At 35.3% G+C, this 16,967-nt stretch overlaps 1 protein-coding gene across 32 annotated transcripts in view; it reads right to left on the bottom strand.

Moving 5' to 3' along the window:
• Positions 1-16,967, bottom strand: part of TRDN (triadin) — a 232,834-nt gene that overhangs the window by 69,289 nt on the left and 146,578 nt on the right. For 22 of the 32 annotated variants that reach the window (XM_086876943.1, XM_086876924.1, XM_086876942.1 and 19 more), the window contains 7 exons: positions 13,183-13,215; positions 13,048-13,080; positions 11,791-11,817; positions 6,146-6,193; positions 3,571-3,594; positions 1,467-1,517; positions 913-963 (listed from right to left, as the gene is read on the bottom strand). In XM_086876943.1, the coding sequence (XP_086733069.1) occupies positions 913-963; positions 1,467-1,517; positions 3,571-3,594; positions 6,146-6,193; positions 11,791-11,817; positions 13,048-13,080; positions 13,183-13,215 (267 nt within the window). The remainder of the gene's footprint in view (positions 1-912; positions 964-1,466; positions 1,518-3,570; positions 3,595-6,145; positions 6,194-11,790; positions 11,818-13,047; positions 13,081-13,182; positions 13,216-16,967) is intronic. The other 10 variants (XM_086876941.1, XM_086876931.1, XM_086876937.1 and 7 more) reach the window with 3 other exon arrangements.

Consider the following 16,967-nt stretch of genomic DNA (forward strand, 5'->3'; position numbering starts at 1 on the left):
TTTGAAAATATATCTAGCAATAAATTATCCTTCCTTTGCTTTATACGTTTTTTTGTCATCTTTCAATACTGCTTGAACTGACTTCTTAATTCAGTTCTTTCTTTGAAATTGCATAGAATGACTGTAACTTGAAATATTTATAGACTAAAGTCTAGATATTGCAGACCATATCTATTTATATATAGCTATAGACTTATAGAAGTTATAGACTATAACTTAAAATAAATATTCTTTTGACTATACATATGGTAGATCTCTTTATTCTGAAGATAAAGTCAAATAAGACTTATCCATAAGTAACTTATTCCAAATAAAGTTATTTCTAGAAAGGAGGGAAGAAATAAGCTGTGTAAAAAACACCCAATAAAACAGTTGATGAAAGGAAATTTAATTGAATTAACTATCTATTCTAATCAAGTTGCCAAAGATTCAGATCACCTCTCATGTTGTAGGCGGTTGACTAGATGAAGCTCTGGGGTTTTAGCTATAACTTTTATGGAGTACAGAAAGCATATTTCCCACTCCTGTGCTCATAAACCTTACTTTCTTCTTATTATGTTCACACATTTGTGAAAATATTCAGGTCAGAACTTCTTACCTGGCCCCTATTAAAGACTTTGCATTGTTCAGACCTTCTTTGCAAGGCTCTTGACTATTATACAGAGTGGTTTATTATATTGATTTAATTAATTTTGAGAATTCAGAATTTTAATTTTCTTGATATATTCTATTTATATTCCCCTCTCCCTGACTATTTAATGCTATAGATCCTGTATAATATTTTAACTAATTAAATTTTGATTGGTTAAGATTTATAGTGAGAAAGACTGATAATGATTGTTTAAAAAATTACCATCTTCATTCTATTTTGTGTGGGCTTAGCAAGTCCTATGTTTTATTATGTATTCTTACCTTTTTCTTTTAAAGATGTAGGATTCTTTTCTCCCTTTTCTTTAGCATGTTCTGTAAAAATAATTTATTAATCTTCAAGCTGGAAAGTTAAAAGTTAACATCTAATGCCTCTAGAATAATGATTGATTGAATAATTTGTGATTTCTAACTGACACGAGATACCAATTCAATGTGTAGCACAAAACTAATTTTCATCAGCCTTAGCATGCTCACAAAGTGAAACCATAAATTTTCTTAAATTTGATGAAAGAACAAAGGTCACTTAAAACTTATTTCACTTTGCAGCTCATAATAAATACTAACAAGCATTCCTAAATTCTGAGTTTAACCCTCTAAATTTTCATAACTAGTGTAACCAGTGCTCTTTTTGCACTTTTAATTCAGGTCATGCCAATTAAGTTTCATAATAAATTTACCAAAATAGTATTATGGTTATAAATTCCTAACTAAATCATACCTTAGAAAATGACATGGCAGTGCATTTCAAGCTAGTTTTTTTTTTTTAAATGCATATAGATCTTACAGCTATATACAAATTCGTCCTGCTATGTTACCTTTATCTTTTGTGGCAGCTGGAGATTTTAATTCTTTCTCTTTTCCAGGATCTGTAAAAGAATCGGTCACACCAATAAAGTGAAAGGCAGAAACCACAGCTGAGTGAAACAATGAGATTTAACCAGAGGGGAGAATGAAGCATATATATAGTGCAAGAGACAAAAACTATGTATTGAAAGACATGGATAAAAATTGAGTTATTGGAAGATTTATACAAAATTAACCAGGTATCATTCAAAAAGTTCAGTCCATAAAATGTGTTTTGTAGATTAAGTATCGTAGATTTAATTTTAAAATTTTCTAACTCCAACTTAGTATGAGACAAAGGGAAGTTTTTCAGTGTTCTTAACCAGAAAGGTAAAAACTGATGCTTTGCCAAATTTGACTCACTGGAGCTGACTGTGGCCTACTTCCCTCACCTGGGATTGCCCATTCTTGCTGAGCAAGGACAAGAGTTTTCTGATTGGATCTATTCTTTTTTAAATGACAGATGATGATCAAAATGGGTGAGCAACATAGCAGTGACAAATAGGAAGGTGAAGAGCTGCCTTCCTTCTGCCTACAGACAGGTAGAGAAGAAGGCTAGGCCACACCAGCCTTCCTCAAGGAAGGGTAGTCCTCTGGAAAAAGCATAAGAAATGGTTTGCACCAGATGGAAAACAAGAATTTGGTTTCAGACAAAATGTGAGATCATTATTCTGGGCTGATGAGAGGTCTCCAAAGCTTTCTGCCACAAAATTAAGAAGGCAGATAAGATGGTTCCAAAACAGTCTATTCAAAAATATCAGAGACTTGGATTTTGGCCTCTTGTATTTTAAGTAATTTAACCATCTGATTGCTGGTTAAACTGTTTTATACATGTAATCTGAGAAATACTAACAGAGGTTTTCTGGAAAAAATAAAAAATACTAGGCTCTCCATCACATATAAATCAAAAATTCCTTCTATTGAAAAACTCAGCAACAATTCAGTGCCAGAAGATATTAAATGAAACTGTTGGAAGACCCTCTTGGTCTCTACACATAGGATAAGAAATCAAGATTCCTGATGAGGAGGAGTTTGTGTTTAGGAGATGGAGGTTGTATTTAGTAGTTAGACACAAAACTTGGATAAGCTACAGTAGGTAGTTTTAGTGGTAATTGTTTACTGCCTTAATGATACACAGTTCACAAATTTTCTCTTTATTATAAAGCATAGATTGTGTTCAATAGCAATTTATCATGATATCAATAAAACTTCTTGTTCATAGTTTAGTATTTGCATCTGACTAAGATGAACTGAGATCCTGGGGAATCTGAATTGAAGGAATCTATAAATAATAACTTTTTATTTATGGTAGAAATAGCCATCAAGTGGAAAAACCTCATTTGCTGTTGACATTGAAAGTCCTCTTCTGTTGGGACTGAATTCAAGAGAGAAATTTTTCATTATTTTTCTCCTTCTATATTGTGTTTCTATAAAGGCAATAGTAGACACTTCAATAATTTTTAAAGGAGAAGACTTGGGAAAGAAATCTGTTGAACAAGGTCAAAAATGCAATTTTTTTTTGAAATAAACCTCTTTTCTATTTCTCACCACACCTCAGACATCTGCTTCAGAAACTACTACTGCTCTCCTGCTTTGATGTTCATGTTTTGTACTCACTAAATTATTATTCAGTCTTATTATTCAGTCCTTTATTTCTGAAATGAGAAAATACACAATTTACTGTAGATATCTGTAGACATATTTGGTGGATGTATTCAGACATATTCACATTCCTAATAAAAAAATATTTCCAATTTTTAAATATTAGGTTAATCACTGAACATTCTGTGAACAGAAATAAAATTCAGTGGGAAGACTGAAAAAGTTTCTCTTCTGTGCTCATGTGTAATGAAAATTTCCCAAGAGGTTTCATGTTCAGTTCAGTAGTGTCTAGAAAGAAGACAGCTGAAGACAGAGCTCCAGTCAAAATAAGTAATTTCAAGCCTGACATAAAGCCTTTAATTTCAGAAGCCTGCCAGTAAGAAATTAAAGCTGTTGTACACCTCCATTATTAAGAGTATAGTTACACAAACTCTTGTGGAAGATGTTACTTTAAAGAGTAAAACTATAACTTACTTCCTTGTTTCATCTTTGGTTTATCTGTTAAAAGAGAATGGAAGGGAAATAAAAATGAAAAGAGAAAAGAAAAAAATTAGAATACATGTTCACATGAGAAATTTTTAAAAATATAATTAACTAATTGAAACATATTTAAATGCATGTTGACCCTAAATGCTTAAATATATCTTGGACCTCCACTATTTCTTGACAGAGTATGTGAATAAAGTTCATGTTTCCCACCTATTGCCTTTCATGCATGCACAAAAACATGAAATCCCCTAGTCTGACATGATCTCTATCTGCCTTAACTGAGGGAAAGTCTCCTTTATTAGCACTATTGGATATTACCAGAAAAAAAAAAAATACCTTTTTATCATCTCTTTTAAATATTAATTCTCAGTAGCAGGGATTAACTTCCTGGAAACCAACCTGATATTTGCTCATAAACTTTTTCAAACAAATAGGTCAAAGAGTTAAAGTTAAGTGCCTTCTTACTCATCTTTTAGCAATTAAAATTATTACCTGTAGTTTGGCTTTACAACTAATAAAAGACCATTGGACTGAGATGTTGCTACAATATTTCAGCATGTTTCCAGATGTGGGGGTTTGAGGTCAAAGCTGAAATAATTACTAAAACCTTTGTTTGCAACAATGAAGTTATTTCCTGATTGCTGAGCAAATCCAAGACTCCAGATTTTCCTGCGAGTCTCCTTATACTTTTTTTTTCTTAGATTTCAAGTCCCAGTTTTGACCAGGACTGAATCCTTCTACTTTTTGAAATGTGTCCTGATGCAAAGTGCTCTTCTGTGAGTAATATAAGTATGTGGTAATATTCAAAAAGGATCCAGAAAGTTTTTTGCTTTGTTTGTCTTTGGGTGATCAATGTGTTGGCAGCAGCTCCATACATATATGGTGCAGAAAAGAGAAGCAGAGGGAATTGCTGTGTGAAAGTGTTTTTGCTCACTTCTGTGCATCAGAGGAGCTGAGCTGCTGCCAGCACTGGGAAGTAGCTGCAGAAATAGTTGTGACAGACATTACATGTTGCTCTTATTCCTTTGACTTGGAGAGACTAGATAGTGCTGGCATGGGAAAACAGTGCTACTGCAGCTACTGACTGCTGTCATGGGAAAGAGTTTGTCCCCCTTTTGTGTTTCTTGGGTATCACAACCTGTGGTTTAGAAAACCCTACTCCACACCAGCCACGTGAAACTATAGTTTGTGCTGCTCAGTCTGTGGTCTTTATGGCACACTTAAAATGTTTGGCAGATAAAATCCCAACAAATGGTGGTATATTACAGAAAGGACAAATCTTACAACAACCAGGCACACATCATTGCTGCATGAGACAGACTAAAAGAGGGGAAGCAGTGTAGATATCTGGGGAAGCACTTGTGTGGCAGTGGAAAATAATGTGGAGATACCCAGCCTAAGAATGACTGAAATCTAGGCCAAGGCCCACCTAATTATAACATTTTCCATGACAACTACCAAGCAGCTGACAGCTGCTGCAGGGTGTCTGTGCTGGCTTGAGTAATTCTGAGTAAAGATGAAGCTGAGAAACTGGAGAAAATAAAAGGGGTAAAAGCTCAACTGACCAAAGCTACACCAGTAAATGTCTTACACCTTATATTAAAGGTTACTGGCAAGTTCATCAACAGGGCTCTAGCTGCCAATTTGAGCATGAGTAAATACAAACATCACCTCAGTAGGCAGCTAGGATGTGTATCACATAAAGGAAATCTGAGCTGATAAACTTTGGGGATTAAAACCCCCTTTTTGTTACTTTGCTTCTTACCATACTAACCTAAAAAAGAATGCATTGCTTATAACAAGTGTGCAAGAAGCAAATATGCAGGATATAATGCTGAAGGTAGTAATAATAATAATAATAATAGGAAATTACACATCTTCAGATGGTTTAAGGACTCTGTCCTTATCTCTTTGTGTTCACTCAGTGTCCTGAATTTTGTTTTGACCTCGGTGTTAGGCCATTCCTTGGTATTCCTGCTGTTGTTGGCTTGGGACACTGGATATAGACTTTGTGTCCCTCTGAACTATGTGCCATCAACAAGTGGTTCTTGCAGCCTTTCTTCTGGTGCTCCCACTCAGACATTCCCACTCATGCCCTATCCATACCAATACTAAGATTTTTGTGAAAAATTTCTGCAAGTTCTGGTCTCAAAAGTTATTGAGATTCTCTGCAGTAGGCCTTTGTGACTGAGAGGGCCCCTGCCCCTTTTCTTCATTGGAAGTTACTCTCCCAGACTGAGTAGCAAAGGCTGATCCCTGTCCAGGCTATAGGGGCAGGAAGCTTCTTGTAAGATCAGTGGTACACTAAGTCCCAGCACAGAGCCCTTCATCTGAAGTGGGCAGCCATCTACCTGAAGCTTTTTGTTGGGGTGGCAGTTTTGTGGAAGCCAGTTTTATAGTGGAAATTCCCTGTTGCTCTAACAAGCACAGCAGAACTCTGAAAAAATATTGGTGAGCTAGCAGGTTTAAAGGGTGCTGCCATCCAGCTCTCTGAGGTTATTGTTTCTGTGCCATTGTGCTTTAAGAGAGATAATGCCAATGTGTTTTGTTTTATTTTTACCTTGCACTGCTGCCTTTGTTGCTTTTCCTTCTTTTTTTTCAAGTCCTGCTGCAAAAAAAAGATACAGTTTAAGTAAGATTTCTAGTCAGAGGTGTTGTTAAATCAGACGAAGCTCTTCTAAAATGCTTCCACATTATTGTGAGTCAAAAGATTTCAAAGATTTCCAATCATAAGATTCTCCCCCAAGATATGAATACATAATAGATATTTTTTTATCTCTCTGAAAGAAGAGTGATTTATTTTTTTTAATTTCTTTCAGAAAATTAATAGTAGATCTGATCAAGCAGAAGGTGGGGCTGCCCAGTGTAGGGGGCTTGGAACTAAATGATTTTTAAGGTCCCTTTCAACACAAACCATTCAATGATTCTGTGATGTCAGATGAAAGAGGGACTAAACTGCAGCACATATTTTGTAACAGAGAAGAGGGCAAAACAAGCAGGTCTTTACCTTGTCCAGCCATTGGAGAGTTCCCCAAGCAAGCATGGTTTTCTGTTTGCACCAGCAGAAACCTCTACCCTTCACCCCTAACACAGCAAAACCTTGCCCCATATTCTCAGTTTTAAGCACATGGTTCGTCTCAGTGAAGGTAGCAGGCCACAGATGGAGTGTATGTTATGACATCTAACTTGATACTTCTGAATACTGAGATTTCTGTGGGCAAGCAAGAAGCTTGAACCAGACCACCTGTGCAGCAGGGCTGCTTAACATTTACTGACTCCAGGGGAAGCAGCTGTAACAGCTCAGATCAGGATACATGGACATATCCAATTCTTTATTCACAAGCTTCACAAGCAGTTTGCAAATTCATTTACACATCTTGGGAGACAAGGGATATTAAGGATGAAACTATCTAAGAAGATGTGGTGCAGGTAGAGGTACCATTAGACTTTGCTCACATAAACATGGGTATCTTTTATAGTTTCTGGCAATTTACACTGCGGGTTTGGTGATGCACAACATTATATCTTTAGGACAGCTTATATATATTTCTTATTGAATCATTTGGGTTTAAATGTTGTAAATCTATAAATATACATGTTTATCTGTAAATGGCACTTCCAACACTTCACTTCTGTGACACCAAGCTTTTGTAGCCATAATTAATAACTATTATGCTAAATAAAATCCTTGCTTTAATTTAAACCCTTACAATGTTTGAGACAAAAAATGGCATTAAGAAAATCAGCTTCACTGTCATTGCTTGAAAGTAGTGTAAAGAATGATCAATCAGCATAAGTGGCAGGATGTAAAGTGGACAGTGAAAATTAATTTACATTTGATGGGTATAGAAAATGTCATTGCAGCTTCGGGGTCATTAGCACATATAACAACCTCTCAGCTGGTTATTTCACCCTGTCATTTTGTTAGAACAAACCACAGTTGAAAATTAAGAGTTTGGCTTTTAGAGACAAAGTAAACTCTGAGGGTCATGTTCTGTTATCATTATTTATGCTGAGAAAGTTAGAGAATTCAAAGGACCTATGAAGTGCCTCTATGTGCTCCCACTGCTTTCCTGCTGCCTGGACTGCAAGTCTGGCGCCAGGGGCACCACCAGGACACCCTTTCAGGAGCATTCTGAAACTGCTGGGCATGATGGCTCAAGCAGATCAGCTCAGCTAATAAGCTATGGCCTGTCTGCCAAGTCTGCTGGTGGGATGGGGGCCAGAGGAATGATCTTCTGTTCCCAGATTCCCTGAATCTGAGATTCAGTGAAAAGTCAGGTATCAACAGATGAACTGCTTCATGTTGACTGGGATGAACCCACTCACAGGCATCAATTACTCCCTTGTGATGTGAGCAGGTGTTTGTGAGCAATCTCCATGTAAACAGTGAAATATTGCATTTCTGCACCTCGGTTACCTCAGGGAGCTTATTTTATGAAAGATAATCTTCAATTTTCCTGAAAATAAAGTCTAGTTTGAAAATACGTCTGAATTGATCCTCAAAGAATAAAAGGGAGTGTTCCATTTCTATCCAACTACCTAATTTTTTTATTTGTGTTCATAGACCCAGAGAAAACCAAAGACCCTTAATATTTCCATTAATAAATTCATGTTACCTGGGCCCAGATCAGCATTACTACTTATACTAACCATGAATTAGACACTGATAAGCCAAGATGTCTCTAAGCACTGAGCCCTTCCACTGAGCAAATCAATATCAGAGTGCTTCTACAATGTTTACTGAACTGGTCATTATCTTTAAGAATAAGCCTAATTGAATATGGAAAGAAACATATGAAAAGGGACACCAGAAACTTTCCCCATATGCAAATATATTTTGAGCATTAAAACTGCAAAAGCAGCTATGAAAAGAGTTAAATTAGTTATTGAGAACTATTGTTTTCTTCAAAACATTTTTATCCTTTTTATCTGAAATAAAAGCAGTTTTGGTTTGTAAAATTTCTGAAAGCCAGAATACTAATGCAATAAAAGTATTTTTTTCTGGATACTGAACTTCAAGCTAGAAGAGCAATACAGCTTTCTGAGAAAATCAGGTATTTAGTCATCAAATATATGTGGTGGTAGGCCACAAGTGTGGTTATCATGAAGGACCCATGCATCCTTGAGAAACATCGAGGCTGCTATAACAACCAGTACTATTAACAGTATTCTGGCTATCAGTGTGTAACTCTGTATTGCAGAGTTTGTGTTTATTATGTATATTTGTATAACATATTATGTTTATAATGCATATAATATATTCTGTCATTCAGTAATGTAACACCACTGCCATGAGTGAATAAGTGCTTGTAAAGAAGAACTTTCTGAGGCAGAACAGAGCTTCCAAGCTCTGCCAAGTAGCAGAGTTGCCAAGTAACATCATCTAGACATGGCAGAGCAGTATCTGGAAGGACAAAGAGGACATTCCATTATTCCTTTTGCTTTTTCAGAAGAGAGGTATGAGCTACTCTTGTGATGCTGAGAGGTCTTTTACCATCAAGGTAATGGCTGGTACTTTGAAGGTCTGTAAAAATAGTAAGCCCGTCCATGTAGAGTCAGTGCTTGGAATAAGATTCAGAAGTGTTGGTTGTCTCTGTTTCTATCAGAACAGAGACAAATTTTCTGAGCAGGTCAAGATGTCATCCCTTCCACCAGGCATTTTCTAAGTCGTTGCCACTTCTGAATGGCAGCCTGAAAGATGATCTCTTTGTGAAAAATGATCCTGGTCCAGGTATTCCCTATTTGAAAAGCTGATCTTTTAGCCATATGGCTTAAGTAATGTGAATGTTCTAATGTATTATATTTTTCTCCTCTGCAGAATGGCAGGCACTAAAAAAAATAAAGAAGAAATACAACCCCCCATCCCAAACCAAGCCCACAAAAACCCTTGCAGGAAACAATACAGAATAAAATAAATGTACATGAAGACAAAATCAGAAATTTGTCAGGGATTCATATTTTCAGTAAAATATACTTTCAGAAAATAGATTAAATAAATGGAGCAATACTCCCACATATATTTTGTCATTTCTCAGCAAAATTCTTGACAACTTGGCATAATGTAGATCAAATGGGCAATTTTCTTTATAATTGTTTCTCTGATTCCATCATAAGCTCTTAGGAAACAAATGAGAGACAATTCAGCAGATATTGTTTTATGCTGAAAGTGTCCAGGAGAGCAATTCATCAGTCAAATATTTCTGCAGTCTCAATAGTTGTAGGCTACAATCAAATTTGTTAGAATATTTTTATCCCAAAAGAGTCAGGTTGCATAACTAGCATCCACATCAAAAATATGCATTCTAAAATGTCACTGATTTTAAAGCTATTTTGAGATATTTGCTCAGTGTGATGGAAGACTGAAAGAAATCATTCTCACTGGAAACAAAAAACATTTCACTCACTGAAACCTGAGGTCAGGGGCTCCTCGTTGCGACACCAGAAACATCAATAAACCATTAACCTAAGAAGTGTATGTTATGGTTTAGGAATTGTTCTGTTATACGGAGAAATGCAAACATTTCAGCTTGCTTGTGAGAAAATGCAAGAGAGCTCCATATGAGTTTGATAGTTCAAAAGAAATGTTAGTGGGAATGGCCAGACCTCATCCTATGCAAGCAGATTATTTTTTTTAAATTAACAAAACAGAAAAATTCATAAAAAGATTTTCTTTTTTTTTTTTTTTCAGAACAGAATTGTTTGCCTTCCACGAATATGCTTAAAAAATTTTACATTTGCCAACACATACTGAATATGGAAAATTATATTGTGCCCAGAGCTGCTAAGTCTCTAAGAACTGACAGCAAAAAAATGAGAAACAAACAAATAAATAGAAACAATGTTGAACAAAAAAATATGGATTGAAAAGCAATGATTTTCTTCAGACTTAGAGAAAGGTTAAACTCTACTAAATAACTACTATTAAACTTCTACTAGAATTTGTCTGCATCACTAAAGAATATAGAAGAAAATAACAACATTCCTTTGTGATTCTTACTAAGTGGCAAAAGGAACAGCTGTAACATTTTAATATCAATATGATTTTTCCCCTGGAGTACAGGCTATGTTTGAGTTTCAAAATTAGCAACATTAAGTTAAATTTATATGACTTGCTAACAAGAAATTTTTAAGAAATCAACAATTACCCCAGAGCTAAAATCAACTCATTTTTATTTAATGAAGAAAAAAACAAAGTTGTCATTACTTAGACACCGGGGAACAATTTCAGGTTCAATATTAGGTTGATACTGTATTAAAACTAAGATGGCTGAAGCCAACACTTTCAGTTGTGAGACTGCTCTTTTGACAACAGAAATAACAGAATTATTTCTATATTATATAAGGGAAATACAATGTTTCTACTTTTCCTTAATTAACTAAACCTCTTAAAACTCTTTTTTCTCCCCATTTGTCTGAAAGGGAATGCATATAGGAGTATGGTGGTCATTGACATGAATAAACATGGACTAAAAGTGAAGGGTAGTTTGTAACCTGACATTCCATTTTCCATTTTTGTTTAAGTTACAAGTGAATGCTGTAATGTTCTTGAAGGCAATTTGGAGCTAGTAACTTACATTGTATGTATGTAAAAACCAGACACTGATGTGAAACATTTTAATATTTGCTATATTTGAAAGCTAAATTCAGCTTGAATTTACATCCTTGATGCTTCTCACCAGTCCCAGTTCCCTGTGCCTTGTGGAAAGGAGCAAATTTTGGAGCAAGCACTGATGCTCTCACACCTCCTACCTTGTGCCATCGACAGTTCACGTACGAATGGTAGGCAAAAACTATTACACCGAACCTGCCTGTGAAACTGCCTAGACTCCTCAAAGAAAACAACTGTTCAGTCACTGGGTTTGTCCTGCAATTACACTGGCAAAAAGAGAAATACTGTTTTTTGTCATGTCTCTGTTGAAGATCGGTTACTTCTCTGTCACAAAAACCCTATGGCTAGAGTTAGGGTTAGAAACTGAATTTCATATTGTTGGAGAATTACAGTTTGTCTATGAAAAATCTGAGGAAAAGATGCCTGCTTTGAGATGTAGCAAGGAAGACACCATCATAATTTAAAAGGCTGTTTGTTTAAAATAAGTCATACTGTTAAAAGTTTTTTTCAGAAGAAGCTTTTTTTTTTCGTTACAGTAAAGTTAACAGCAGCATTCTTCCATTTCAATTTTCAGAACAAATCAAATTGCTCACCTTTTGACTTTGGAGTTTCCACAGATGCTGTAAAATAAAAGAAAACATTCACAGAAACAAATTGCATAAATGAATAAAGAAATTAAAATTGATCCTAAAATCTCTTCTCTTCATCAATATGCTACCTGCCTATGCAGAGCAGAAGTTCATTTATTGTGGAAAGAAAAACTGACATGCACATATGTTACTTGTTTAGATAGTCTCATGGCAGATGACTAATTAACCTGCAGATTAAAAGCAGTGGAAAACAAGGCCAGTACATAAGTTATATACAGAGCTTCAATAGCTCTGCTATTTTAAAGTATGAGGATGAGACAAGGAGTAAGATAGGCTCCAGAATGGGCTTATATTAGGTGGAAGGTATGCAATAGAATTGTTCTTTTAACAATTTTAGTGATTTGTAGAAGCTAGGAATTTTTTCTCTATTTTTTTGGAATTTTATTTTTTTTAATTTATTGAAACTTCTAGAATTGATACAGAGGATCCAGTTCCAAAAGTCTTCCTTTATATCTTTTCTCTGTTTAATTTATTTACTTTTATTAACGGTCTAATTCTTCATAATCTAAATCACATTAACTAAATTAAAATTGATTGAAGTACCACATTTCTCTTTTTTTTATTATTCACACCTTCATTCTGAAATACTGTGGTACTTCATAAAAAACATAAGGTTTTTACGTTATAGAAAAGGACAGATTAATTTTTCTACAAATTGACTGTCTACTGTAGGTATTTCTTGCTCTGAATTTCTATGTGAGAAAACAGAGTCATCTGATGAATGAGTCATCAAGCTTGGCTGTGAAAGGAGAAAATCTATGTTCTCCCAATTTGGATAAACTGGGGAAGTGGATTCCACTTGGAAACAAGAGCACCTTGTTGCAACAATAAAATGCATGGGTTCTTGGCATAAAAAAATTCGAAATTAAACAGCCTACATTTTTTTCCTACCCTCCGCATTCTGAGTCTTGTATTTTGTGTTTGTTTCTCCATCCATTTACTGCAACTTTGAAAAGACAGACCTTTTAGGAGCTGAAATAAATAATTCTTGCCCTCTTCCTCTTCTCAGTTTAATTAGATCTCAATTCCAGAAGACCGAATGGTGGCTCCACATCCATTCAATTGCTTAAGTAACTTTAATTAAACCAGCAAAATTATATTCATGGCTTTATCTTTTTATCCCTTTACCTAATCCTGTCTCAACTTAAAATCAAACCAGATAGATGAGACTCTAAAACTTACAGTTATCACAGGACTTACCGTGTACTTTTGCTTCTTTCTTTGTTGTTTTTCCTGTAAAAAAAATTTAAAAGTATCAAATATTGACTTTTGACAAGAATGAATTTAAAATATTAGGATAGTATAAAAGCAAGATAAAAATGAGAGAATATTCACCAGATTCCATTATTTTTTCTTTTTTATGTGGTTCTGAAAAAGAAAAAAAAAATAGTAAAGTGTACATTTCTCTTCTTGTAATGCTTTGTTTGATTGCCTTGAACAATAACTTTTCATGTTACTGTTGGCCATTGGATGTGACACATTCCTATGGATTCTCAGTTCAGTGAGTCCTTCTCTGCTGTCCAGTATGCCAAAATAAAGCCTTTATGTTTACAATCAGTCTCTTCAGTGGTTTTCACACTGGATAATCAGGGTCAGATTAGCTGTTAATAAGGAGAGTAAAGGATTCATCTTTTCTAATAAGGTGCTAAAAGGAAACCATAGAAATAGCGTAAGTTAAAACATCTTCAGTTTTGCTTCAGGGTGGTTTAAATGGAGGTCTGCAACCCAACTATCAGGACACCTACTTTTTAATAATAGTTTCTGTAATACCTCTTTCCATGATGCAAGAATGTGCTTTAACACCCACTCACAGAAGGAGCAGGGCAGCCTGCCAGAGATAGAGGCTGAACAACATCCACCAGCCAGTGCTGATATTCACAGTAGCAAAAAAAACCCAAAAAACCTAAAGAAATAGTTAAGCTTTTTCTGTCTGCAGATGCTTTTAAACCACATATGGAAAGGTTGTGCTGTGCAAGGTTGGATCCACACAGGAACACTTCCTAAATTCAAGAGTATCTGAGCTGACTGATCACAAGATATATCATAGAATCATCAAATCATACATATCCTGAGTTGGAAGGGATATTATTGAGTTCTAACTCAGGATAGTCTATGGTTCACAAGGATCATTGGGTCCCACTCCTGGCTCTCCACAGAATAACTGCAAGAGTCACACCGTGTGCCTGAGAGCATTGTCCCTGTGCTTCTTGAACTCTGTCAGGCTTGGTGCTGTGACCACCTCCCTGGGGAGCCTGTTGCCGTGCCCAACCACCTCTGGGTGAAGAACCTCTTCCCAATATCCAACCTAAACCTCTGCTGACACAGCTTCATTCCCCCAGGTCCTGTCATTGTCACCACAAAGAGATCAGCACCTGCTGCTCTGTTTCCCCTCATGAGGGTGTTGCTGATCGCAGTTGTCTACCACCAGTCTCCTCTTCTCCAGGCTGAGCAAACCAAGTAATTTCATCCACTCCTCATATGACCTCCACTAGACACTTAAGTACCTTCACAGTCTTCCTCTGGATGGTCCTTAATAACTTAATATAATCCTTATATGGTGGTGCTCAGAACTGCACACAGGACTCAAGGTGAATACTTTTAAATACAAGCTCATTGCTCACCAGTATCTGATGACTGTATTTTCCCCAGGCTTATTATAGGTTATATTTGTATTAAAGATGTGGTATAGAGTTGAGCCACATTAATGTTTAAACAGTTTCCACTCTAGAATCAAGATATGAAGTCAATTCAAAGTGTTCAAAGTGATTTTGAATTTTGTACCCTCACTAAAAACAACCTTATTCATAGATGTGACCTATCATTCAATTGAATAAGAGAAAGGAAACAAGAACTGCCAACATAAAATTAAATATGTTTGCCAACAACATTAATATGAATAATATTTCCATTAAATATTAAATTGTAATCAATGCTAAGACTGACTGCACAGTGGAAAAATAAGACATATACTTCATGCAGAGCTATGAAAATAATTAATATTTGAAAGTATAGACTGACCTTAAATATGAAAACCCCCACAACTGTTAAGTTTTAAGCAAAATACGTCATTACTCCATATTCTCATCTCGCCCCAAAAAAGCTTATATTGAACAATACATTTCCATTCTATCTGAAATAAAATACTCCTTTTTGTCTGAATTTTTAAATCTCTCTGAAGAGTCTTCTTGTATATATTTCAAAGAAACATGTAGTTTCTAAAACAAAGCTTTGAGCCAAGTTCTTTAAAAAAGAACTTTAAAATATTTTTCTTTTTTCCCCCCAAACCATTTATGGAGTTACATTAAGAATTAAAAAACAATATCTTTGAGCCAAAATGTACCTTTCAAAGCATCAAGATTAATTGACTGAAATAACAGACTTAGACTTAATACAGTTATATAAAGCACATTTTAGTATATTGATTACATAATAAATATTAAAAATATTGTAGGCTCTTTAAAGACACATTTTATATGAGAAATGAAATTTTAGTGGAAATGATCATGGAGCAGGTTTGTGTCATCAGAAAAAAAAGTCATGGTCGTGGTTTTCCCAGCAATATGAAAAAGTGAAGGAAATAGAGAACAAGTTGACATTTATTGCCTGAATAAATGTACTTTCTGGATGGAATCCTGCCCTGGGTTGCAATTTTAGTGCAGGTCAAAGAGGAAAAAAGACATCAAAAACTGAGATGACAAAAGTTTGGGGCTCAATGGTTTGGCCACCTCAATGTTCTCAGTCATATCTGCATCTTTGGTTTTGTGTAGCCTGAGTGCTCTTCAGACTCTCCACATGCATGAAGATATTTTAGGACTCATTCCTAAAATTACAATTTTCACTGCTATTGTGGGGCTTTCTGTTTTACTGTTGTTCAGGACAGCTTCCTGTAAAGTGAAGGGAATGTAATTCTGTCTTTAGTGGTTCTGAGGCAATTATTTTTCTCTCATTCTAAGATCTCTCAGTTCTCAGGCGATCAGGGAATAGAATGATCCTAGCAACACTCAGCAAGCATTTTTGCGAAGTATGAAATAATCCATTTATTTAGCTTTATTTCAAATTTTTTTTCCCTAAACTGCAAACATTAGGGAAGGCCTGTAGAACTTCTTTAATAATGGTCTTATTTCCAGCAGCATAGGAAATAAAAACCTTTTCCATGAGAAAATTTATAAAAACGAATAACATAGAATTTGACATCAAACATTCCTGGGAAATCTGACATGAGATTTCAGGTGATTCATGTCCTGACATTTGAATGGAATGAACTTAAAACTTCCATTGCACGAGCAGGAAATTTCAGATTTAGATCTTTCCTGTTTGCCACAAGTTATCATTGCTTGATATCAATGTCTTATTCTTTACTTTTTTTTGTGCTTTCAAGTAGTTAGTATGACACATGTAAGGATATTGCCAACAGTAAACACATTAAACATTTGCCGTGGCATTTGTCATTATTTTTATATTTAACCATTTTTGTATGTATATGAGACTTTACAGCATATTTTTATTCAGGGAAGCTTTGCTGGTTATGTAGTATTTTTCTACCATGCATGGAATTGAGATTTGATTTAGTTTGACATTTTACCATCTTTATTTGCTCTGATGCCTTAAACAAATGGCCTTTCTTTTTTTCTTTTTATGTAAACTGGCAAAGTTATGTATAACATGCCCATAAAACCATACAAATGTGTTTTTTGCTTCATTACAAGTGACATACTCCTAGGCAATCCAGAGTAGGTGGGAGACAGAAGAGAACCTGAACCTGCCTCTGTAGTTCTTCCCTAATCCACATTATTCCCTAAAGCAAAAAAAGTATCTAGTCTGGCAAATTTGCTGAGGTGTATTTTGATTTTTAGTACCAGAATGGACAGTCACAAAGTGTGACCCTCTGCTACCCGACAGGAAAGAACAATTGATTTCCTATCATAATTTTTATGGGTATGTATACACATGTATGAGTGTGTGTGTGCACCTGTTATTTCCTAATTCAGATGGAACATTCATGTCCAAGAATAGTTCAGGAAAATAAAAATTGTATTGGGAATGACACAGATTGGAAAAGCTTAAATAAGTGATATTTCAAGTGGATATGCTGTTGTGTGGGATGCACCACATGTTAATTA

Source organism: Cyanistes caeruleus, chromosome 2, assembly GCF_971803275.1.
Source record: "Cyanistes caeruleus chromosome 2, bCyaCae1.hap1.1, whole genome shotgun sequence".
Lineage (NCBI taxonomy): Eukaryota > Metazoa > Chordata > Aves > Passeriformes > Paridae > Cyanistes > Cyanistes caeruleus.